Source organism: Carica papaya, chromosome 9 (assembly GCF_054855325.1).
Source record: "Carica papaya isolate Zhongbai chromosome 9, ASM5485532v1, whole genome shotgun sequence".
In the NCBI taxonomy this organism is placed as follows: Eukaryota; Viridiplantae; Streptophyta; class Magnoliopsida; order Brassicales; family Caricaceae; genus Carica; species Carica papaya.
In genome coordinates this window covers 4,839,857-4,866,141 of record NC_142317.1, presented here as the reverse complement: position 1 = coordinate 4,866,141, position 26,285 = coordinate 4,839,857, and the positions used below count along the sequence as shown (strand labels likewise).

Below are 26,285 nucleotides of genomic sequence, written 5' to 3'. Positions count from 1 at the left end.
AATGGAGCCCAAATCGGATATTATTTTCTGTTGATTTATTTTACAGCCTAAAAGCATGATGGTATCTGATTTATCTATTTTATGGTTTAAATGCATGTATTACTGTCTTACTTGACCACTGTTTGATTTTAGAATTTGAGACATGATTGCATTACCGGATGCATGTTTATTTGTTTATGTGATTATATTTGATTTGATAATGGAGACTAAGGAAAAACAAGAAAATTGTGTGATCAAATAAGCAGATAGTAAGAACAGCCTTACTAAATATTCTAGGAGATGATAAACGGATCGGGTACATAGAGAACCCTACCGTGAACGTAGTCTCATACCGGATATGGTATGAAAACTTAGTAGTTTGGCGCTCATACCGGACGGGGTATTGATGTTTAATGTCTTTGGCGCTCATACTGGACGGAGTATGAGGACGACCTTGTAATTGAGATTGTTAAAGAAAATAGTTCACGTGTAGCGGTGACACCCCCATGAATCCCCATGGATACTAGTAGGCTGGTAAAACGATAAACGGTTATGATTTGGTTTATTGTTAATAAATATAAATTTATAATATGTTCTATATTACTGATTGTTCATGAAGTTATGATCTGTATGGTATTATTGTCTCTATAGGTTGTTTTCATAAATTTCACAATAGTAAGTGAACGGTAAATGATTTTATGATTAATAAATGAATTTACTAAATTTAGTGTTTCATTAGTTGTTTTGATTTTCTACCAACCTTTACTTCTGTACTAGTGATATAGTGTAATATCTTTACTGAACTAGTATATTTCATCCTTTATTTGACCATTTCAGATCAAGAGTACTTAGTTCCAGAGCCCGATCCATAAGAAGATTGCAAGTAGATGCTAGATACTTAATATTTTCTATTACTTCTCTCATTTATCGTGTTTATTTTAGAGAATTCATTCCGTAATGTTTATTTAGTACTTTTAAGTTATTGTGTAAGAGATGTAAATTTTAACATTTTATTTTACTTCCGCACTTAAATTATTATATATTTCTTTTTAAATTTTCGAGATCGTTATAATTTATTTAAAATTTTAATTTAAAATTTTATTTTTAAGAATTGAATACTAAATTTGACCTATTAGTTGATGTTTGATTAGCAACAAACTAAAAACTATTGACACATGACTCTACATTAACTATTTTTATTATTTAAAAATCCTACAGTGCCAAGTCAGTGGCAGCCGGACCCCTACGTGGAAGTGACAACACCAACAAGACACTTGGCTAAAAGTTTTGAGCAAGGCAAGAGGACCATGGCCCCGACCCCTACCCACTACTGACAGACACGATGGAAGACAAATTAATAGAAAAAAACTTCACAGCATGTTAATTGAAAATGAGATATCAGAGGCCTCCTTAAAAGTACAAATTCATGGTCTGTAAAGGCATAACTTGTGGAAAGTCAGAAAGTTCAGAAAGGTATGACACGACGACAGATGCCACCCGTGTCTCCAGTAACAGATTTCTGCGTCACTGCCAAAACTCTATTACGCTTTGATAGCTCCTGTTCTATGGGGGATTTTGTCCATATGAAAGATGAGTTTTTTCTTTTTTTTTTGGGATCAGGTTCCAGCTATTAATAGAAGAAAAAGCCTCTCGTGAACAGTTTCAAGCTTTGCGGCATGGTCAATGGCCTTTCTGCAAGTAACTGTAAACAATCTGATTACCAAGACAAAAGTAGTGTCAGAAAACCATGTGCGGGTCTTGCACATATTGCAAGAAATGTTCATTGTTGGTCAAAGATGCTACTGTATTCTATGACCGTGCTGCTGGTAACGAAATGTCTGGAAACATTTTGGTGTAAAGCACTGTACATAATGCCAGAGTTCCATTATAGGTCAGCAAGTATGGGAACAAATGAATCTTTAGACGATAAACTTCATCATGTATAATAGAAACAATATCTACTACCATTGTTCATTTGGTAGTTAGAGCAACATCAAACGTGCACCCTCCCTTACCCTACATCCTGACCCACTGGAGACCTCCTTGGACCACATGGCAAGTCGAATTTTTAGATCTGGCATTGGTATCATTTCAAAAGCCAACCAGCATTGAACTGCTACTTACAAAATTTAAGCTCCTCGGAATATGAAGAAATGGTTTCAGCAGGACTACCAATGTTTAGACAAAGAGGAAAAGATAAAAGAAAATAACATTGGAGAAGAATGATAATGACATGACGTATATATCATTTAGAAGTTTCGATATTTGCAACACATTGATTACAATTTATGCACGCTTAGCAGTTATAAAGCTGTAGAAAAGCACTTAGACAAGTGTTTAAAGATGACAGATTTTGGTATTTCCAAGAAGCGAGCAGCAGCTCAGCTCCACCAGGGGTCAAAGGTAATAAGTGAAAAAAATAAACTCAAACCGAAAATTAACTTAAAAGGAACTCTGGTATAAGTACATCATAATCTTGTGGGATTCCCTTTTCCCATTTAATATTACCATATTTTTAATTTGGAACCACCATCCTAGCAAGGCACAGACAATGGTTGGGAGCAGGCTGTCAAGATAAAGTGTGCAGCTATATCCAAATACTTGGGGAACTGAATCATGAAGGTACATTGAACATAGCTTCGGTGCTCACTTGCATCTAAGTCTTAACCAGACATCCAACATTTTTCTATGTGCATGTACCAATGTAATTTCTGAGGTCCATTGTACAACCCATACCAGTTCCAGAAGTGTTTTCTTTTTTGGCTGCTCCTTTCTGCTTATAGAAAGAAAGTAAAACTGATAAACACGTGTATCAACGTCAATAATGTGCCGCAAAGTGATTAATAGTAACTTGTAACTAGTTTTTTAGAAGTTTAAGGTTAGTAGGAAAGTGCTCAATTTATTGTTTTTGTTGTCTTAAAAATAATGACAACAAAATGGAGCAATATGTACAAACAAAGGTTTACATGTTTTTGAGCCTATTTTAAAACATACTTCAGACCAAATAAGATTCTAAGATGGAAATGCAGTCTGTTAAACCAGCACAAAAAGATCATTACCAATAATTAATATCAACTACCAGCTTGGAAGCAATGCACTCCTCAAGCCATCAATTTCCTTCAGCAATTTCTCATTCTCCTGATTCTGGTTCTGTATCTCAGCATGTAAAGCTGCACTTAGCAAAAAGAAATTAGACACAACGTGTTTAGAGAGAAACTCTAGGTAGTTGTGGCAGGTATTCACGTGCTGAACAATATTGAAGTGCCTAAATTTCCTGTCAAGATGAACAATCATTATCTAACCAGCACAGAGCAACTTCAGGAACCTTCATAATGAACTCAAGTACAAAAGCCGAAGGCGACACAAGCTGCTCCATGAAAGCTTTCATGATCTTACTATAGATAAATCAAATGAAAATCCATGGAGAAGGAAGACTGCATCAGCAGGAACTATAGCTAACGCATCAAGATACAGTTTCCAAATAAGCAATAATTCAACATGCCAAAAGAGATGGGAAGCATGTTATTCATTTTTTTATATCAATCATATGGTATTAGAATAATACGTGTGACCCACTTTTCCAATCTAAATACTTAAGCCAGCAATAGAAATCATATCTGAGTGACGCCTGCATGGTCAAGAACTCCATTTCGACACAAGACAATATCTATGCCAAGTTTCATTTCAGGGCAAGACCATATCTATGCCTTATGAATTTTTAAAGATAGGCATTATCTATTGGTTCATCTCCTCCTATTGACAGCTCACTACTCCTTTTCATGCTAATTTAGATTATATATATATATATTGATATAAAACTAATTTATATTGTATATAAATTAACTGATTTACCAAGCATCTAGCTGCAAAATCATAGATAAAAAATGGGTTATGAAGTGAATTTGAGACCCAACTGATCCTGAATTTGCTTTTCTTAGCTCCATCTCATATCTATTACTAAAAATTTCATATTAATAATTCTCAAAAGTAGTATATATTTACTCATTGGCCTTTTCATGCGGCAAGGTCAATCTACAGGAATAAATAACAGAAACTTCCCAAAGGCATACTGCCTTAGCAACTGCTTGCTATTGCTATTCTAAGAATTATCATTCTCCCTCTTCCCCTTTACAATGATAATTTGGAACCAGTACATCTTCTATGGTCAGGATTTGTTAAGGCAATAGTAACAGAAAAATCATTTCTCTCAGTAAAAAGTAAATATGTGTTTTTTCAAGTGACAAATGATAGAGGACTAAAAGAGAAATAAATGACTTAAGAGGGATGGAAGGAAAAAGATCAAGCCTTAATTAATGTTTGGGAAGAAAAGGAGAAACAATTCAAAGAAAAAATAGGGCTAAAAGATTTTAGTAATTCTTCCTTTCTTCAATATTTTGATTACAAGAAAAAGAATATTATTAACAAAGGCACTAAGAGGGTGCTACCCATGTACAAAAGAGAAGAAGAGATAGGATGGAGAATAGCCAAAATATTGACAAAGTCACCTAGATCTTCCCAATTAAGATAACTAATTCTTGAAAAGCTAGCATGACCTCAGAAAACCCTTCTATTCCTTTCTCTCCAAATAGTCCAAAAGGAATGAGGAATAAATATGATGATGTTCTTCTTGCCCTTGGCTACACAGATACCATTCCAAGTGAGAAGCTGGGTTGAGATACATCCAGTCACCACCCACTGGATGTCCAATAAACTAGATGCTGAATCCCATAGCTTTCTCCCCTTCAAGCACAATAAGAGGAGGTGGTTAGGGGATTCATTATCTTGAAGAAAGACAGAAATGATTTACAATAACGCAGACTCTTCTCCTTAAGTTATCGGCCGTTAAAATGCAGCCCAAGGTGGTCCCCCCTTCCGCAGATAAAAGCCGAATGGGGAGAAGCTTTATGTTTCCAAATAAGCTTCCAAGGGAAGTGTCAAGAACTAAATCATGACGCAATAGAATGTTAAACCATTGCGCGTTAGGATTTGTCATGAATCCTTGTTTGATTTAGAATTTCTAATTTGTAGAGATTTCTTATTTAGTACTGGGTGAACAAGTATGAAAGCAGTATAAATAGGATTTATTTAGATATCTGTTCGCTTTCCCCTAAGTGTGCAGTCTTTGGTGGAGATAGTTTTAGTGATCTTTACCCTGAGTGTGGAGTCTTTGGTGCAGATAGTTTTAATGATACTTGTCTGAGGATATAGGTAGCAATAAGCTGAGTTGAGACAGATACCTGAGTATTTGATTTCAAGTCTGTTAAATATTGCAAGACTCGAGTGTGACTCGAAGCTCATTTGAACTTTATTTTAGGCTTGAGATCAACTCGTCTGACAAAACAAAGAGTTCCAGCTTGGTACAAGAAAAGCTTGGTACAGAGGCAAGCCTGAAGGAACTCAAGCTCAAACAAAGCCAAACTAGATGAAATCAAGCTCGGTAATAATGAAAAGCATTAAAAAGTTTTTAAAATATATCACATGTCATATATTCTAGTAAATAATAAAGTATATTTTATTTATTAATGGACAACCGAACACGCTATCCAAATTTTGAACTCAATATGTTCATATTCGGCTCCTTTAGTTAAACAAGCCTTTGTTCATGCTTAAGTTCAACTTGAGTTTGATTTTAACCAAACCCAAATTGAACTTTAATCGAGCTGAATTGAAACAGTTGAGTAAACGCGTTTCGCTCATTGTCATTCCTATCTGTGAGTGATGAAACTTTATTATGACCCAAGAATTGGAAGGTTTATTGGGTCCAAAAGGTAATTATCATTTTTTTAATCTGCTTAGTGTTTTATGTGGAGTGGAGATATGCTCGTGGAGGTAGATCAGAAAGATTAAATCATGTTTGTTAATGCAAATCCCCACAAAACTTGTATTCTGTTTTGTGATTGTGCTAATTATTGTGATTGCCATTGGAGTTTAATCTTAAAACTTGTTACATGAATACTCATAAAACTGGCAATTGAGTTGTGATTCCCCCGATTATTGTGATTGATTGGAGTTTGTGATTGCAGATGAAATTAAGAAGAGAAAAAAAAAATAAAAACCACTAGAACCTCTTCTAAAGGACAAGAATAGATTGTTGCAACTTCATCAGCAAGAGAATATGGAATTTGATTCAAGATAGAGAGAAAGAAAACTTTCGATGATTGTGACATTTGATTTAGAAGATGTTTTTTTCTTTTTGATCTCATATTCATATTCGGTTCAGGAATCTGAATCAGTATAGGTTTCCTATTCAATATTGACTTCGTGAACTAGGTATTTGTTCTCTATAAAATAGAGTTAAACTGTAGGTTGGTTTTGACATAAAGTTGTGGTGTATATGTTTTAGAGATAGTTATGATGAGAGATACTATGTGAACGATGAGGATTTCTTCTAATTTAGGAATTGAAAAGCATATTTGACTCAAATAAGGCTTTTCATTATAAATATTTTATTGGAAAGGAGAGATATCTTTGCAAATGTAAGTGGCAGGAACCAAACTATACTATAGTGTACTCTTATTCCTTAATTTCCTAAGCAAATACCTGACAGTACCATATAGGCTTAGCCCCAAAACCTACAGTAATCCAAAGCCAAGACCTAATGGGCCAATATAAGCTAAAAAGTAATATACACCTCATTAACTAGCCCAAATCTGCAACATAATTAAAGCTTTACAGAATGAGATGGAGGAGTTCAAAATATTATCTTAATTCTTGTGTGATACCAAATGTGATAGCAAACGAAACAAAGAAATATGCAGAGGATAAATTAACATCCAAGTAAATAAAAAAAAAAAGAAAGAAAGACAGCTGAATATGCACAAGAAACTCTTGCCAGTAGCTTCTTTTTTCCCAAGAAAGGAGAGTAATGGAGCAAATATAATTTCATAATCTTACCAGAGTTAGTATTATGAAGTTCTTCAATGATTTCTTCAGCAAAAGCCAACATTGAGTTTTGCAAAGCATTATTCTTCTTATCCAAAAGATGAACGTCATTTTCCAGAGCCTCTCTTTCTGACAATAAAGTCAATAGTTCATCATTTTTCTCCTTGTTGATATCCCACTGAAATTGTAAGCACAGCCTAGTAAATTCTTCCCTGTTGGTACAGAAAACGTTCATTAAAAAATCATTTAGACGCATTCAATTTATGTGAACAAAAATTACAAAGAAATACATCCTGTTGAAAAGTTGATATCCTGTGAGAAACTTGAAATGGATTCAATTTGACTAAATTAAAAGAAAATACTGGAAAACTGGCTGTTATATATTGTTTACATACCAATGATGCAAAATCTCATGTCTACATGTAAAATCAAATAAATTATAACCACATATCATACAACTAATAGATATTTGTAAATGCAAAGACATTGATAAATACCGTTTCTCTCTCCTTCTTTTAAGCATCTCATCCCGCTTCTTTTTCAACTGGCAGAGCTTGTCCTCCAAAAATTTTAGGGAGTTCCTCGAAGCAGCTATGGAAGAATAGAGGAAGAAAAAAAGGTTAAAATATGATATCAGGAAAGATTATGAACAGCAAATACTGCTTCCTCAAATCCTCTCTTCAATATCTCCTGAAATTCAATGATGTCCAAATTCGAGGAAAATGCTAAGGCACCAGGAAATATTATAAACAGCATACACAAACCAAGTAGCTAGGAAGACATGGCGTTTGCTCGTATATAAAATTACCAGTAACGGAGAGTAAACCGTTGATCTCAAAATGGGACATAAAAAGCGACTTGGTCAACTCCGATTCCCTAACAGCCAGAGAAGTTTCGATCTCTGCACAGTTGACAATCTCCGATTCTATCTCCCTTGTGACTTGAATATTCACCTCAATTTCCTCGTTGACCTTTTTTTTTTTCTCAGCGTTTCAGCGACCAATTTTCAAATTGTGAGAACGTATCAGAACCCTAGCTCGGAGCGTGAGTGTTTTGGTAGAGAGATACAGATAAAAGGAAAAATCGAGTGAGGTAAGCGGAAAAAGATCAGTACCCGATCGAGCATGTCCTTGAAAGTAGAGATTTGGCAAAGTATCGCCCCTGAATCCTCCATTATCTACTAGTCTCCAAGTTTGATCTTGTGCTCTCAAAAGATTTTGGCCTTCGCTTTCCCGCGTTTTCTTTGCTCTTCTTATTAACGGCTTCCCTTCCTTCGGATTTGCGCGAAAACGGTGCGTATTATATCATGTTCCCAAAAAGGCTTTAAATATAAAAACGATGGCGTTTCAACTCAGATTGGAAAACTGATTTTTCAGTTGCCTGGACTTAAACCCAGGCCTCTCGGGTGATAGATGAGCATCCAACCAACTAATAACAGATTTCTATTGTAAAAGTACTATTGTCTTTTTCTTGATGTCTTTTTTTACGTTTTGCCCATTAAATTTAGGAAACAACAGTACATTTTACGCTATTTCAATGGAATTATTTGCCGGAACTTGAACCCGTGTTTCTCGGGTGAGAACCAATTTATTTGCCGGAACTTAAACTTGGAGTCTCTCGAGTGAGAGCCTGAGTATCCTATCGAACTAGATTATAAAAGGTGTTAAATCTTGTATGAAAAGATTTTGTATATTGAACTGAATTGGCTGAACAGCAAAGTTGAGGAAACCACTTCTTTGTGCAAATGAAACTTCATCTACAGTATTTTCCTAACAAACTCAAATTTTTATTATATTCATTTACATATTCACATTTTATCTTTAGGTAGCCAAAAGTGGACAAGAAGTCTAGTAGCTGAAAAACAAGATGATAACTTCCCTGCCAAACATATACATAGTTAGATTCACAGCTGAAAAACAAGAACGGAACTTTTCACAGAAGAGAGTGCTAATTACAATAATTACAATAGTTGAGCCGTGGAGGAATAGATTTCTTGCTTATTTTCTTTGCTTCCTGCCCAAGATAAAAAAGGTTGGTTATAATTGGTTGCTGTTTCCAAAATCACAATTCAAAATGGATAATAAAAATGCAAATCAAGTGTGCTTCCTAGAAATGATTAGTTATTGTTGAAGGTTGAGAAAATCAAAGAACAGTTTTACTCGGATCTTTTAAAGCATATATGTTCTGGAGATACAAGGTCTCGGCAGATTCTAACAATCATGGTTGCTGTCGGGAAGTCCATTTCATAGACCTCCTATAAACTCCAGAAAGATAGAAAGGTATTTTGTCCTGCTTAATGAAGTTTAGTTGGATCGATGAAATTATCAAATAATAAATTGTGACTAATTATCTCAAAAATGTAATGATGCAGAACTCCTAGGCCTATAAGAAGGATGATAATAATACTTTTTCAGAGATTTCTTTCTATTTCCTAAACGGAAATACGACTTTTTAGAAGATTTGGGTTAGTTATTTAAGAAACTTTTGAATCTTTAGATTTGTTTCCCATTAATTGTTTCCCTTTATGTTAAGGTTAGAACATATACAAAGATTTCTAATTAACAATTTATGCAAGCTTTGAATTGAATAATTTTCTAGTGAATTTATTTCACACTCTACCTATTATATTATGTCTCTCTTATTTTTCATTCCTGCCTGAAATTCTTATGTTCTCCCTTTAAAATCTTCGCCTTTATCCTCTATTTCCTCTATTTGTCTTTTTCTATTCTGTTTCCCGTATTTTCTTCTATAAATTTTTTCCTCTATTTGTTTTATTTGTAGAATAATTGTAGTTTTATTGTCACTAGTCCTACATCAAGTAAGCTATCAAAGAAAGTCCAATCTATTACTAATACACCCATTCACACCAAAAGGCATCGGATTGAATTCATAAATCAAGTATATGCTTACAATGTCATGCGTGAAATTATGTTTTTGACATAGATGGGGTAGCAAGAATTCGAAAGTTAGCCTCTTAGTTTGAGACCATATTGAATATTATTTATATTCTAGTATTGCCTCTTCAACCACCAAATTGAATACAAGAACCAAGCACATGCCACCAGTCACCATAAACATTACATCATTATGCTAAAAGTTTATCCTCATAGGATATGACTATATATGTTATATATATTCTAATAGACTCAACAGTCCAAATAAGAAAGCTTCTTATGTTACTTTTCAGAAGGTATACCCTCCACGAAAATATGAATGAAATCCTAAGCTATTGGAATCTGTTGGTTACATTTTCCCAGAACTTCAGTAAATGGAAGCAAGCAATAATTAATGCTCCAAATATAAAGTATTGACATGGTTTTCTAAAATGATCAGGATAATCAACCTATAGCACATAAGGAAGATATGATCTATAAAGTATTAACATGGATTATATATATATATATATTCTTAGTCCATTATCAACAATAAGCTGTGACAAAATAGTAGGTTTCATAGCTTTAACAAGGGCCCCAGATACTCTTAGATCAAAATGCACTATATGTGGAAGAGCTTAAATAAAACAGTTTTTGCTTACCTGAAAGATGACATATAATTCTCAACTGCAGCCTTCTGCCCAATGTCATAGGCATACCATCTTTCCTTAGATATTAAAAAATCCCCCTCTTCAAGATCTGTACATTCAAAGAGACGTATGAAAAACTAGGCTTAAATAAAAAACTTGAACCCTCCAAAGGTTTGGAATATTGAAGTTAAAAACAAACCTTGGAGCAGAATATCCATTTCACTAGTATAGCCCTTCAATCTCCAGAATTTGCCACCATGTCCATCAAAAAGTATGGGCTCAGATCTAACAGCATCAGATCGATGCTCCTCTTTGTGCATCATTTGCAAAGAAGAATAAACAAATGATCAGTGGAATTGCATACAAGCAAAAATGTACAAGCGAAAATGGAGATGCCAACGGAAATTCAAACATCGGAACAAGGCTTCAATATTATTATGTAATTTAATAAAAATCAAAGGCCTCAAAATTTATCTCATGGCTATAAAGATATAAGATAAATCAATAGAAAATTTAATCCCAAGAGGATGCATGCGACATTTTTATAACAACCAAACAATAGTTCTCTTCTTAAAAAATTTTCTTGAATTGCATGTAGCAGGAGTCAATCTCAATTCTGAAATTGAAACGAATTTTCCAACAAGCATTTGCAGAGAGTTCAAGGTACCATTGTCTGGATAAATGTAGTGAGCATTATCGGAGATAGTTCAATAATGAGTAACACACACAATAAAGGGTGACTTAACCCATATTCCTTTGCTCTCCTAGTGCTCTCATTTTCCACCACAGGAAGGGAATACAATAACTTCCTAGAATAGCTCCTCAAATCTACTTAATTACAGCTTGTTACCCTCTCCATGATATATAACATATCAGGGTCCAAAACATAATCTAAAGTGAATTTGGTTCTAGTATTTGCATGTTAGTTTCCGTGAATTCGCATCTAATCTGTACAAATACAACTTACTTAGATCCTATTATGATCTTCATGATATCCACAAAATAAGGATTAGGAACATAATCTGATTAGTGCTATATTTTCTTGTAGTTTAAGAACTTGATAAGCCCCCTATTTTTTAATTACCAAATGGGTAAATTAGAGTAAGGTGGTCAAAGTCATTTATATGCAGCAAATAAGCAATCGCTGACACTCTCAAAAGGAGATTTCTGCACCTTATTTTGGGGTGTCACATTGCAACAAATCAACAGCACAGAACTTACTTTGAAGCACTGCATTTGTTGGTTCTAGTGTGCCTGCAAGAGTTTGAACTACTTCAAGTGCTTTAGCTACTTCCAATTTTATTTTTAAGAGAAGATCCTCATGCTCCGCAATGGACAGAGGAACAACATTTTTCATGAGGACAGCTTTTGCTATCTCATTCTGCAGCTTTTTCTTCATGCTTCTCACCTGAAAATAGCACCTCATTCTGAACTGACCAAAACAGGATATAAAGCATATAACGCAAGGGTGGTTGCTAATCTGATAAAAACCTTTTCCTTTTCAGCAATAACTTTTTCTTCTTCCTTCTCTCTTTGAACAAATTTTGAGCATTGTTCATCAATCCAATTCCTAAAATCCCTGAAATACATAATTTATATGTTAGGAAAAAAAAAAGCAGCAGCAAAAATGGATAGGACAAATATGAATAAAATAAATAGAAGAAACACCACTTACTTTGTGCCAAGAGCTTCATCACATAGGAAATTCAAGAGTCTAAGCTTTTTCGAGGAATCTAAGTGATCATATCCATCACCACCCACATCAAAACAATCCAATTGCAATTCCTTTAAAGGATGCTGGGATTCAGAGAGGTATTTAACTAGAGCTTGCAACCAAGAATTATCATCTAACTGGTTTAAGCAAGAAAATCTGCACCAAAGCTTTGTATAAAATGATCGAAATTTACATTATAAAAAGTTGAAGTTGTGATACATCTAATTAAGCACACATACTCTTTTCCAGAGTTCTTCAATATTACAGAAAGCAACTGGATGTGAAATTGAACAATGGCAGAATGTGACTGCTGTATACTTTGTCCATCAGCCAACTCTTGCAGTAACAGTTCAGGCTGCCCTTTATTCAGATTGAGAACCTAACTACCGACAAGAGTTTCTTAAGAAAATGATAAGCTCAAATTACAGTTACAAGCATAATAGCTATGGAACTAATACATAGAGATGTCATGTTACTCTTTTTTCCAATTCCACCTAAGAAAATGAAAAGGAAGTTACTTATTTGACCTCTACAAGCAACAAAGTTTTGACACTTAACGATTTGTTCCAAGATCAAATCAATATTTTCTACCTGTCCAAAAGCTTCACAAAATTCTAGGAATTGCAAAGCGTGACCAACATCCTCTGGGCACAGGTCAATGGAAGCTACACTTTTTAAGAGAATGCCCTCAGGTCGAGGGATATCAATATCAGAAACTTTGCTCTTGAATTTGCAAATGCTCTTTATCTTATAATAGTGAGACTCCTCAACTTGCTTACACCTGGTCACAGCATGATCAACATCTACACTGTTCGCCATTTCATTTTCCCCAAAGCCATTCTTGATGGACTTCCCTGAACTCCTTTCAAGTATCTTCAAGTCAGTGTTCATCTTAACTGACTGTCCACTCTCATTCCTTGTACAAACCTTTTCTTTTTCCTCAGACACCACTTCAGGAATCTGAAACTTCAAAGGACTATTACTCAGAGAGAAGGAATCAGCTCCATTCCCTCTAGACCTGTTTTCATCTTCTCTGTTGCATCCTAATCTTTTCAGCTTATTATTTGTAATCTTTATCTCTTTTCCGTTCATCTTCAAAGGCTTATCTTGCATCTTCAGATCATTTTGTCTTTCAAGAGAATTTTCTTTCACGCACTTCCCAGTCAGAGCTGCCTCAGGCTCCTGGCATAAGGGCTAACTGATTATAATCAACAAGAGATGCATATAGGTGAAAGTAAAATAACTGAATAGAGTTAAAACTTGGATTCATAGTCACTTGAAATTGAAAATGCTATACCATGCACTGTCAAACATTTATAAGACTGAAATAAACTCCTAATTTCTCTATACAATAACTCAGGTTGCCACCCCGCGAATCCCCCATTTTCTATCAGGGATGGAGGAGGGAGGACCAAATAAAGCATATGGAAAACTATGGCAATAAACAGTGATGAAACTGGTTTGCTAATCACAGCATGACTCTGCAAGCTACGAAATTTTGACAGTTGATGATTTATCCTCAATAAAATTCCAGTTTTACCTGTGCAACAGCTTCACAAAATTCTAGGAACCTCGAGGCATGACTGACATCTTCAGGAGGTAAGCCAGTGAGAGCTGCCTTCTTTAATATAATGCCTTGAGGCAGTGGAGTATTAATGTTAGCAGCTCTTTGTTTGACTTTGACCATGTTCTTCTTCTTCTTATAGTGGTTGGACACTTTAGCTCGCTTATGCTTCATTGTGTCATCATCAGTATCTATAATTTCAATGACATCATCATCATCATCTATATTTGTGAATTCAACTTGACTATGTTCATTCTCAACAGACTCTGCAGAGTTCCTCTTAACTATCTTCAAATCAGTACCCATCTTAACTAGTTGGGTACCATCATCCTGTGTGTAAACCTCTTCCTTTTCCTCCCATGACATTTTGGAAATGTCATGCTTCAAGGAACTATTCTCGGAAAATAAATCATCTTTATTTCCTGTAGATTTGTTTTCACCAGAATTGCTGATTCCTGATACACTCAACTCATTGCTTCTAGTTCCTACCCTTTTTCCCTTAGTCTTCAAAGGCTTTGTTTCTGACATCCAATTCTTCTGTTCTAGTTCTCTCTCAGCCAGGTCTGTAACTGACTCCTGCCACAAGTGCTTAGAAATTAGAATCAACAAGAAATATGCATGCACTATAAGTTTCCATGACAAAATATGTATAAGGAAACAGGGCAAAAGATTCAATTTTAGATCCTTATTTTCTTTGTATTGTGTCAAATGAACTGCAAACCATAGATTGGACCTACCTCCCCTTTTATCCATATCTTAGGTCTCTGCAAAAATAAAGAATAAAACTGTAAAAACCTTCTTTGAAGCTTCTTGCTTCTCAGGATCGGTCCCTGCAATCCCCGTCTCTTCAGAATGAAGATGAAGCATATCCGACACTGAAGAAAACCCATTTGCCTTTGCCACATGCACAAACCTACCAGTAGGCATGCTACCTCGTTTTTTCCTATTCAGTTAATCAACTGATCAAGAGATAGTTTTTTGAAAACAGGTGGGTATACCATCAATTCAAAAACATATGACTTACATGCAGAAACTACAATTACAGATTCCTCTGCATCTTGGACATATCCAATCATTTAGAGCAGCGACAGTTTCAGCGTTTTCTCCGTATCTGATTAGGAACTTAGGAAGAGAATCAACTAAAAATGCTTATAGGAGCAGAACAAGAAACACACCCACAAGGTCAATGGAACTGATACCTGTTCAAGAGGCATTTATAACAAAAATAGAAAGGGCATGGCTTCTCCTCAGTCTTTCTCTTGCATGATACCGCAAAATCCATTGTTTTCTGCCGGCACTGCCACATTGCAGATAGAACTCAGGAACAGGCCGGCAAAAAAAATCTCAGTTTTGAAATATGTAGATTCTTCTACTTCAACCAAAGAAATGGAAAACACGGGCACACTCACCCACTACATGTTCAGTTGAAAAATAGGAATTGGATTTTGCCAGGAAAAGTAATGGAAATTCAACAGTTTTTCATCGTTTGGATTCTCACAACCAAACATAATTCTGAAAATAAAAAATTAAAAAGAATATGGAATTTAAAAAAAAAAATTCCCATGGTGATTTGGTTGAAAATGTGAAAATCTACTTGGTGCTAATAACGACGAATCACATTCTCATCATTTGAACTCTTTTCCACCATTTTCTCAAGAACCAAACAGACTAAGAAGCAATTTAAACGACGGCTTTAGTAGACAACACTGTGAAAATGAGCTTAAAAAAGGAAATTAACTTGGTGACAGCTCTTTCCATTTTGAGAATCGTAGATTCGGCCATGGATGAGTCGAACTCCGGGTGATCTATTCCGCCGAGCTCGATTAGGAGTAGAACCAGCAATGAGTTTCCTCTGAGTCGCATACTCCGAGTCGGTCCTAATAGAGCTCGAAGTCTCCTTTCCTGCACATGTATTCGGCTCGGCATCAACCTCCCTCCCATTTTGCAAAGAAGAAGATGATGAAGAAGCAGTAGCAGACATGAGCTGAGACGAATCTCCTCCCATAACACACAGGTCCTGTATGAATCTAACCTTCTACATTTTAGATCGCTTTTATATATTTATTTATTTATTTTTCCATTAATAATTGTTTCTAATTTAATTCCATCTTTATTATTTTTTTTTTTTTCTTTTTTTTTTCTTCAAGGGATTGTTCGTTGGTCGCTCCCTTTGGCGCTGGCGGGAAGAAAGAGCAATGTGGACCCACCACTAAGGGACCCACCTACAAAAACTCGTTGACTTTTTTGACTGATTTGCTAATTTTGGATAAATCACATACCGTTCCTTTTTTATTGGTAATATTTTAACAATAATTTTTGGAATATATCAAATTAACTTGAAAATCTACATTTCATATAAAAAATTGTTTCAGAAAAAACCTCATTTTTATAAATTAAAAAAATTAAGGATCGAAATACATTAGAAAACAAAAATTTATAAAAGAATTCAATTTACTCAACTTGAATTAAAATTCCAAATCTATGCATGAACTAATTTATTTTATATGTTTTTGACATCTTGTGTTTTAATTTTTTTAAAAAAAAATTGTATGATAAACAGTAACAAAATTTTGCATGATCTTAAATATATATTTTGAGATTTTGATGTTTATGTATCTTTAAATTAACAAGGTATTGATTTTGTGGGCTTCACTTAATTATCTGAATTAAGTGATCTTTTCATTTAATTATTTGAATTAAGTGATCTTGATGATTACTTGTATGGATTTTAACAATGATTTGATCATATATACATAGTAAATTTATATGATTAAATGATTAACCTATTTTAGAAGATAAGAGTTTCTCTAATTGTCCTTTCAGTGAAAATCTTAGAAAAGATCATATCATAAGAGCTTTCTATCTGTATTAAATTTGCTATTGTCTTAAATCAAATTATATAAATTTCCTTTTAAAATTGACTGTAACAGTGTAACAACTGAAAATGTAATTTCTAGAATATAAGATTGCAATATAATAGAAGTAATTTATCCCACAACCAACATTTCTAACATCTTAATGATTCATCTCTCACTATCTTTTAGGAATATAAGTATATATGAATTAATCAAATAAATATATTGATAATAAAATCTATTTCTATACGATGGTCGATTGGTTGAAAGAGTTTACCTAATATGTCAGTTTTTAATTCAGGTTTGAACGCAAACAATTTCTCTAAAAAATTCTTGCATGTAAATTGAATCGTACTAAAGGACCATGTCAAAGATTACTAAACCTAAGTTTCAAATTCGGCAATTAGCGTGGTCTTTCCTATTACTAGCAACCAATATATGAGTATCATGTGCCATGGCACTTCAACAAGTGAAATGGAAAAAAATTGGTTAGTACATTATAGATCCAGACTTACTAATGAGCTTTCTCTAGTTCTCATCCTCAACATCTCAAGGTTGAGAATATTTAAGCAAACCCACAGTTCAAAGAAAGTCCAAGTCGAATAACCACATTTCCAGCCTTTCTTTTCTCCTAAATGATGCACAAGAGCGTATTCCCAGCTGGAACCTTACCTAATTACTGCCGGAGACTTTTTCTAGTTTGTTTCTAACCGGAAGAAGGTACATCAGCCATTTTTGGTGTAAGGAAATCATCCTGAAAAGGCTACATTCACAAACAAGATGCATCAGAACGGACAGAAAAAGATAGTAAAAGTAAAAAGAAAAAATGAGGGGGAAAAAAAAAGGAAATGGAGAGAATAACCAATCAGCAATCTAGACAATGACAACAATACTATTGCATTGCGTTTGGTTCAAATATTATTTTATTCCCATTTCATCTCTAGATCATAATTATTTGATATTTAGAACATTTACATACTTAAATATATCTAAACTACCTTCATTTATATCTTCAATTCAACAACAATAGATTTATATTCTCATTTATCAATTAAGAATCAGAAAAACATCTATCTTGAATTAACATAGAATCAACTTGAACTAAAAATACTCTTTTCATTCAAATTTCTATCTCATTGTACTCTATTCTCGTTCTAATCATATAGAACTAAAATTTGAACCAAAGTCAATCTTAATTTTTGTTAAAAGAAAAAAAAGCAAAAGAACCTGTGATAACTTGTAGCAATTGTCCAATGGAGGTTGTATAACCATGAAAAGAAAACATCACTTGTATTATGCAAAATATATATTGATGAAATCATCAAGTATCCTGAACTTCTAAGGAATATAGTAATGTCAAACCAACCAATGAAAGTAAACTCTCTCCTATTTGTTCAGTGGCACAATTCTGCCGCTTGGTACAAAGCTATTTTTTTTCTTGAAATAGGTCAGCTAGCAAGGTAAGTCCGTGCAAATGATGCCAACAAGAAGTGTCCTTGGTGCTATGCTGTTTATCTAAAATGGATAATGCATCTCTCCATGACTAACAACATTAAACACCAAACAAACTCAACTAGGAATTGGTTAACTCTATGTTTGAGATACCATGAATAAACACTTTCTCCATCTTGATCTGATCTATGGTGTTTGTTGCTTCCATCTCTTCTTGTTCTTTTCATTCAAGAAGGCAAAATGAAAGAACTAGTTTTCCTAATCTATTCTGCAACATGAGAGTATAATAGAGTTTTTCTCCCAACCTAAAAGGAAGTTTCTAGTTAGGCTATGACTAGGATAAACTAAGAATTCCTGTGTAATTAATTTGAAAATTTATACTTAGTTAGAGATGAAATTCTATTGTAAAACTATAAAAATTAAGTAATAAGAAATTCAAAATAAAATTAGAATAATGAATTCCAAATTCCATTTTTTGAAAAAAAAAATTTTAAATGCATCATTCCAATTCCGCTTAGGATTTCCAAAATGGTTCATAGAATCACAAGCTTGATAAGATAACCTTCCTGCCAAAATGAACTGGTGAAAGAACTTCCTCCTACATCTCTTTCCTCTCTCTCTAGTGCTGCAATGCCCCTCCCCCAGGAAGTTCCAGGTGATTGAGAGAAATCCTTAGATGTAGTTCTAGAGGGAGAGACTCAAGACATTTTTGTAATCACCGAGAATGGGGTCGAGCAAAGTTCTCTTCTTATTTTTTTAACTAGAAAATCAGGTGCTTTTTCAAATCTTAGTGTGAGTTTTTCTGGGTTGGATGTCATAACTACTAGAGAACGGTTTTCAAGGAGGCTGATTGATCAATCTTCATCAGGCTGGATAGGAACAACATTGGAAATAATACCAAAACCTGGAGTCAACAGCTGTTCATGATTCAGGCTGTAGACGAAATCAGCAGACAGGATAAACACTCTGTTGGGTCCCCTTCACTGTAGCAGGGACGCAAAATGGTATTGGGCTGTTCAGACCACCATCCTATTTGTCTTGATATTCATGGTACTAAATGTAGTCCCATTCCAGTTCGATTTGAGAACAAATAGCTAAAAGAGGTGGGTTTTGGAGATATGTTCAGGCTTGGTGGGAAGAAACAGATCCTTTAGGTTTTGCAGCCCTTAGAGCGGCCAAAAACTCGCCTTTGTTAAGGAGAAGTTGAAGGCCTCCAGTTTGCAGGGTAAGGGTAAGGTGCTTGATTGCAAGAAGAATATTACCCTTAAGACTGAGGAGCTTGACAAGGAAGATTCTATTTTAGGACTCTCAGAAGAAGTATGCAGCTAGCAAAATTGAAGTTAGCTCAGTGGACATTTCTGGAGGAGATTATAGAGGCAATCTAGACTTCTACAGATCAAAGAAGGAACCAAAATATTAGATTATTTCGTAGTATGGTCAACTACTATTGAAGAAACAACTTTTTGGACAAGCCCCTTGCAAGTGGGATAGAAGTTGACATTAAGAATGGCGTAAGAAATGCAATCAAGGTCTTCTATAGCAACTTGTACTAAGAAGAGGAACGCTGGAAACGGAATCTAGATGGACATGATTTGATAAGATCGGAACTTGTTAGAGAGAGATGATTGTGAGAGCCTTCCTGGTGGAGGAGGTCCCAGCAGTTCATTCAATTATGATAGGGATAAGTCTCTTTGCCTAGATGGTTTCTCTATGACTTTCTAGCATAAGTTTTGGGGATTTGTCCATGGTTATGTTGTGAAGTCTTTTGAAGAATTTTATACAAAATCCATTTTCTTAGTCCTAATCCTCAAGGTTGCCGATGTCATGTACATTAAGGATTTTAGGTTCACAGGCTTAGTAGGTGCACTTACAAATTTATTGCCAAGATTCTTGCCAGGAGATTGAATAGGGTGATTGGCATGATAGTGGGGGAAGCCTAAAATGTTTTTGTGGAGGACTACCAAATTCTTGATATTGCTCTTAATTGTGAATAATGTGGTGGATCCCATCATTAGATTCGGGAAGATGGATCTTCTATGCAAGCTAGATATTGAAGAAACCTACTTTCATGACTGGAACTCAGAATAAGAAGGATGGGCTTGAGAGCAGATTAAACAAACCTTTACTGGTGTACAACCATTGTGCAAGGGTAGTCTGATGTGGATTGTGGTCTAGGTTTGAGAGAGAAATAAAATAATTTGTTTCATACATAGAATTTAGTGATTAATTCCCTTTCTGTTATAACCAATTTATTACATCAAGATTTCCTTACCAGATTTTTGGGTAGAGGAATATAATGGCTATGTAACCTAATTCTCGGGGTATGAAGAACTTTAATCAGAAATTACTATCTAAATTCAGCAGCTCTTGCCAAATTTCTCCTCTCTTACTCTATTCTTCTCCTCCTTTTTCTCCTTTTTGAATCTCTCTTAATTCCGTTATTTCTCTCTTTCTAACTTTCACAACCTAAACTATTATTGGAATTTATGTTAAAGGCTCCTGACAATTTGGTATCAGAGTTCTTCAATTCTGACAAACTAATAGCTAACATCGTTGCAATGGCTGAGAACAAGGGTAAGGGCCAGTGAACGAACAGCAAAAATGGTAACAACTGGACAACAACGTGACATAGGTAGACCAAAACTATTGGACTTTATGGCAGAGATGCATGAAACACAGCACCAGACTAAAGTGCATATTAACCAGTGTTTCGAGTAGTTGGTCGAGATGTTGCAGGGAGGACCAAGACCTAGAGAATCGACTACACCGATAAGTCATTCTCCTACCTATTACACCAAAGGGACAACCAGTGTTTTGAGTAGTTGGGTTGTGGCCAAGAATCCGGTGGGATGCAAATGAGTTTTCTCAATCGAATATGAAGCAGATGAGACAATCAAGAGTTATAAAACGACACAATAACAAAAGACTATACACAGCTATATGAGATAGATTACAAGCAGACATTCGCACCGGTAGCCAAGAGAACATTGTGTGTGTCATTAACTACCCACTTTGACTAATAAAAAATGTCTTCTTGTATAGAAATTTAGAAAAAGAAATTTACATGAATACCTCACTACATTTTAGCAGAGAAGTTGGACAAAATAAGGTATATAAATTAAAGAAGGTTTTGTACAGACTGAAGCAATCGTCAAAAGCATGGTTTGTCAGGTTTACAAAGGTGATGATAAATCTAAATTTAAGCAGACTTAAGGAAATCACACTTTGTTCATCAAGCACTCAGAGAAAAGGAGAGTTACAACTCTATAATTATATGTTGATGATATTATCATAATAGGAAATGATGAGAATGAACAGCAAACACTAAAACAGTGTCTAGCAAAAAAGTTTGAAATCAAAGAATTAGACAAGCTAAAGTATTTTCTGAGAATTGAAGTTATCCGCTCTAAATAAGAGACTTTTATTTTTCAACATAAATACATTCATAACCTGTTAAAAAACACTACAAATTAGAATACAAACCAGCTAGTATTCCTATTAATTCTAATGACAAATTAGGAATAATAACGGAAGATATGCTAGTAAATAAGGAAATGTGTCATAAATTAGTTGGGACATTGATCTACCTATTTCACATGAGACCAGACACCACTTGTGCAGTAAATGTTGCAAGTCAATTCATGCATAACCTGAAAGAAATGCTACAAGCAGCCTATAGAATACTGCAATACTTAAAATGGTCATCAGGGAAATGAATAATGTTCAAGAAAAATGACAAATTGCTCTTACAAGCCTGTATTGGTGTAGATTATGCAAGGTTAGTGGTAGATAAAATCTATTACAAACTATTGTATATTCCTTAAGGGCACTACATAGTCATCTAGAGAAATAAAAAACAAAATATAGTTACAATATCAAGTACAAAATCAGAGTTCCAGATAATGGCACAAATGATATGTGAATTAATATGAATAAAAGAATTTTGGAAGATCTTAAAATCAAGTGGAAAAACCTTATGCACCTATACCATGACAACAACTCGTAAATAAACATCGCTCACAATCTGGTGCAATACAACAAAACCAAATACATCAAAATTGACAGACATTTTATCAAAGAAAAACTTAACAGTGGTCTAATATGTACTTCATGCATACCCACCAATTCTCAATTAACAGATATGTTAAATAAGGACGCAAGCAATCTAGCATTCCAAACTCTCATTAGCAAGTTGGAATTAACAATATTTATTTCCCAACTTGAGAGGAGCGTTAAAGAGAATATAAAGTCTATATCCTTTTCCAACCTAAAAAACATGTATATGAAGTGTTGTAATACTCAATAGAATACATATCAACCATTCTCAACAATATCAAACCCTCATTTGAATTGATCGTTTTCCTTTTCAAATTTATGCATCTAAGCTACACCTACATCCACATTTTGGCGTTATACATAAACAAACTCCATATGATCCCCATTACTATCTCATCTATAACAAATAATGGGACTAGCAATATCAAACCCTCATTTGAATTGATCGTTTTCCTTTTCAAATTTATGCATCTAAGCTACACCTACATCCACATTTTGGCGTTATACATAAACAAACTCCATATGATCCCCATTACTATCTCATCTATAACAAATAATGGGACTAGCAACCGGTATTTATCATTAACTGCAAGCCAATATCATCATCAATAGGATCGCCATTACTAGCAATATGGTATTTTGATATTATACATGAGCAAACTCCATGTGATCTCTATTACTATCCCATCAATAACAAATAGTGAGACTAGCAACTGGTGTTTATCATTAACAGAAAGCCAATATCATCTTGGCCATACTGAAGGAATTCACATTACGTACAGATAAAGCCCAACAATGAAGACAACTGAGCACCTGTTTCCAAAATTATCCCCACAATTTTGGTCGCAATTGCATATTTCATGGGATAATAAATTCTTTTAATTCTATTAAAAAAAAAGATTTCTTTTTTTTTTAATTTTTACCAAGTATACAATTATTTTTCAACATATATTGAGATTGCTCAAACTACAAATCCACTAGGGATTATGAAGAAAAAGTCAAATAAATGGAGAAAAGGAACTGAACTACATTTTTAATCTTTATCTCCATAAGGAAAAATAGAAGGCAGCTGAAATACTAAGAGTTGCTAGAGTTATCCATGAACGGAAGAGAGACACATAAATTATACTAAGACCATTGTGACCATTTAATCTCTTGATAATTCCACCAGTTAGTTTTTAATTAAAAAAAAATTCCACAAGTTAGTTCAAGAATCATTTAACTTTGGGACTTGGAAGACAAAGAAGTAAACAACAAAGAACAGACATGGAAAAATTCAGTTCTTAATTTAATTTTCCACTAGGAAACTCCCATCTAGAAATGTTAAAAGATACCTTACTTACCTGAATCACTAAATTGATAACAAGTAAATCCATCTCCCAAGCCTTTCCTTTGTTTCTGCCCCTAAAGTAATTACATGGGGGGAGATGGATCTAAAGTGACGTTTTGGGAAGCCATCTGGGTGAGTCCAACTTTTAGCCACTCACTTCTCTACTTAACCTATCATCTAAACATAATATTCCAGTCTCTCAATTCATTTTCACTAGTGAAAGTAGCATGATTTGGAACTTCCACTTCACCCGTAACCTTCTAAATTGAGAAACTCTTGAAGTGCAAATCTATTGTGACAGTCGAAACTTACTCATCTATCCTCCCAACCTGACACCAGAACTTCGTCAATGGAATCATTAGGGCTATACAATAGCAAGTCTTTCTTTAATTATCTCATTAAAATTCATTCCTTTAACAAGTTTTCACATTGCCAAAGTGTTTTGGAAAGTTCTAACTTTGTTAAAGGTAAAAGTATTTACTTGAACAACCATGCATCAAAGGCTTAATACTAATGAGATACTACAAATTTTCCATCCTCACCGTTCTATATCTCGGGATAGTTGCTTCATGTGCTAAAGGAGGAGAATCTCATTTGCACATATTCCTCCATTGTGAGATAGCTTGAAAGATTCGGACAAAAAATACTTAGCTTGTTTAGTCTCAGTTGAATCACTTCTCCTACAGTTGAGAGCTTCTTATGGGTATACATAAAGGAAGATGGGGCAAGACAGAGCAAACTACTGCAGCGAGGGGAAACTTTTTCTGGCTATGGCTAGCAAGGAATCAGAAAATCTTCTGTGCAAGATATATATATATATCCTTCCATGAGCTATGTGGAATGACTTTTCTTGTGATCTTACGCCAAGGAACATGAACACTTTTTTGAGATAGTTATTCCCAATCTCCACTTGAATTGGAAGATTATCTTATTTGTTCATTAACAGTCCGTGCAACTCTCCACTTATGTTTTGTTTGGATATTATAGGTTGACAAGATAAGGAGGATGTCTTATTCTCCTCTTTGTACTTATTTTCCCCTTGTCTTAATAAAACTTCTTTTTCTATCCCTGAAAAAAAAAAACAAATGAAAAACAAGTAATGTTTTGAGCTTATCTCAAGTAAATTCAAATACTAAGGCTATTTTTTATAATAAATTCATAAATTTTATTGGAATTCATTCTTTAATTGCACGCTAAGTTAAACTAGGAGGGCATTCCATTAGAAAATGATAACAAAATTTTTAACTTTATACAGAATTTCACATAACACTATATTTTAAACTCCACCAATTTTAATAAAATCTACAATACATCATGTCAATAGCACACGCAATACCATGTGATGTTAATTTTTATCATTTTTACGAGTATTTGCATTGTCTTGTAGTTTAACTAATTGTATATTGCAAATAAATTTCACAAAATTTCTAATTATGATCCGTATACAGCCTAAAAAAGAGATCTAAACATCAGAGAATTGCTCCAGTTTGCAATCGTTTTGAATTGCTATAATTGAAAAAAAATCTTTACAAACTAAAGTTCTATCACTTTAACTACCCTACTTTCCTCTCCTTTTCTTAGCAAACAAACGGGAAAATAAAATAAAACCAATACCAAATCTTTAACTGGTATAGTACCTTAAAACTATAGAGACTCCTCATGCTCTTTCAATTTTTCTTTCTTTTCCAGCTCCTGTTCATATTGTCGCAGTCTCTCTTTCATCTTCTCCTGGATAAATTAAAACCACAAAAAGAAAATCCAAAGTTTCTCATCTCATCTTGCGATGAAACGCAACTTGAAATAAACACAGGAGCAGAAGCCAGTCACTCAAACTTTAAAAAAAAACGATTAAACACTGATTCATTATTTATGTATTGCAAATTTCCCTTCATTCTACTTCGCTTTCTCATAAACTACCAATGAATAGAAAGAGAAGAGAAGATAACCTTGTAACTGATTTCGACACGGTACATCACATAGAAGCCGAGAATACCGCCGACTATCGTGCCGGTAATGATCCGAACATAACCCCATCTCTGTGAAATCAACGCCATTTTCTCCCACTGCTGCTTTTCTATTTCTCTTGGGTTTCCCCTGGGAATCAAACGCGGCGCTCGCACCTCTGCGTGCAAAAACGCTCCCGTTTTAAGCCGGCCAGACTGTTTTTTCTTTAGACCTGTCTGGTTCAATAATAATAGGATGATTTTTTTATATTTATTTATATTTGTAATCATATGGTATAATTTTTTTTGTGATTAAATCATAGTTCTTAAAATTATTTTTTTTTTATTTTTTTAAATTAATAGTTTGATAAATTTTTTTTATATTCTTAATATTTTTTATTATTTATAATATTACATTTTTTTTATTTTTTCTATCTAACACTTCTTATATTCTTCTTCTTCTTTTCAAAATATTATATATATATATATATATATATATATATTTTTTATATATAAGTATGAATTTATATATTTAATTAAATTTATATATTTATATTTTTAATTATATATAGGTATATATAATATATCTAATTATTTCAATTATATATATATATTATATTTATATATTTAATTATATATTTTTTATTACATATATACATAAATTTATATTACATATATGTATTTATATATTTAATTATTCATAAATACATGTATATAATATTTTAATTATATATATGTATATATTTAATTATATATATTTATATATCTCTATATTTAATATTATTTTTTTATTTTTTTTGTTTTTTATTTATTATTATATATAATAAAATAAAAATTTACTCAAATATATAACTACATTGTCTTATAAATCCAAATAAAAACAACTCTCACTATCAGATATTAATAGATCATCATTTAAATTAATTAAATTTAAACATTAATGAATCTTATACATACTCAACCGTACCTAAAATTAACGAACCCTCA

The 26,285-nt window shown here is 33.8% G+C and overlaps 3 protein-coding genes across 10 annotated transcripts; all 3 read right to left on the bottom strand.

Moving 5' to 3' along the window:
- Positions 1-1,251: 1,251 nt before the first annotated feature.
- LOC110820428 (uncharacterized) lies at positions 1,252-8,487 on the bottom strand. Of its 4 annotated transcripts, none has more exons than XM_022049889.2 (6): positions 7,976-8,487; positions 7,670-7,832; positions 7,359-7,452; positions 6,874-7,073; positions 3,039-3,149; positions 1,252-1,692 (listed from the first exon to the last, which is right to left on the bottom strand). In XM_022049889.2, exons 1-5 carry the CDS (start codon positions 8,033-8,035, stop codon positions 3,055-3,057), a joined length of 612 nt encoding a protein of 203 aa, XP_021905581.1. In that variant the 5' UTR covers positions 8,036-8,487; the 3' UTR covers positions 1,252-1,692; positions 3,039-3,054. The 4 variants fall into 4 exon arrangements, with proteins under 4 accessions (XP_021905581.1, XP_021905580.1, XP_021905579.1 ...); XM_022049888.2 differs by lacking the exon at positions 1,252-1,692 and adding an exon at positions 2,201-2,755; XM_022049887.2 differs by lacking the exon at positions 1,252-1,692 and adding an exon at positions 2,201-2,752.
- Positions 8,488-8,625: 138 nt separating this feature from the next.
- On the bottom strand, positions 8,626-15,709 carry LOC110820426 (uncharacterized). Of its 4 annotated transcripts, XM_088210988.1 has the most exons (14): positions 15,401-15,709; positions 14,862-14,959; positions 14,687-14,773; positions 14,458-14,605; positions 13,639-14,238; positions 12,690-13,292; positions 12,338-12,477; positions 12,060-12,254; positions 11,876-11,963; positions 11,606-11,792; positions 10,584-10,694; positions 10,397-10,493; positions 8,817-8,874; positions 8,626-8,739 (listed from the first exon to the last, which is right to left on the bottom strand). In XM_088210988.1, exons 1-13 carry the CDS (start codon positions 15,665-15,667, stop codon positions 8,859-8,861), a joined length of 2,637 nt encoding a protein of 878 aa, XP_088067114.1. In that variant the 5' UTR covers positions 15,668-15,709; the 3' UTR covers positions 8,626-8,739; positions 8,817-8,858. The 4 variants fall into 4 exon arrangements, with proteins under 4 accessions (XP_088067114.1, XP_088067113.1, XP_021905573.1 ...); XM_088210987.1 differs by having other exon boundaries at positions 8,626-8,874; XM_022049881.2 differs by having other exon boundaries at positions 8,626-8,874; positions 12,690-13,280; positions 15,401-15,708.
- A 1,203-nt stretch (positions 15,710-16,912) lies between these two features.
- Positions 16,913-25,544, bottom strand: LOC110820549 (ATP-dependent helicase/nuclease subunit). Of its 2 annotated transcripts, XR_015816304.1 has the most exons (4): positions 25,302-25,544; positions 24,993-25,083; positions 23,898-24,423; positions 16,913-17,280 (listed from the first exon to the last, which is right to left on the bottom strand). XR_015816304.1 is itself a non-coding variant. In XM_022050045.2 (3 exons), exons 1-2 carry the CDS (start codon positions 25,407-25,409, stop codon positions 25,000-25,002), a joined length of 192 nt encoding a protein of 63 aa, XP_021905737.1. In that variant the 5' UTR covers positions 25,410-25,542; the 3' UTR covers positions 16,913-17,280; positions 24,993-24,999. The 2 variants fall into 2 exon arrangements, 1 of the variants encoding a protein (XP_021905737.1); XM_022050045.2 differs by lacking the exon at positions 23,898-24,423 and having other exon boundaries at positions 25,302-25,542.
- Between the last annotated feature and the right edge of the window lie 741 nt (positions 25,545-26,285).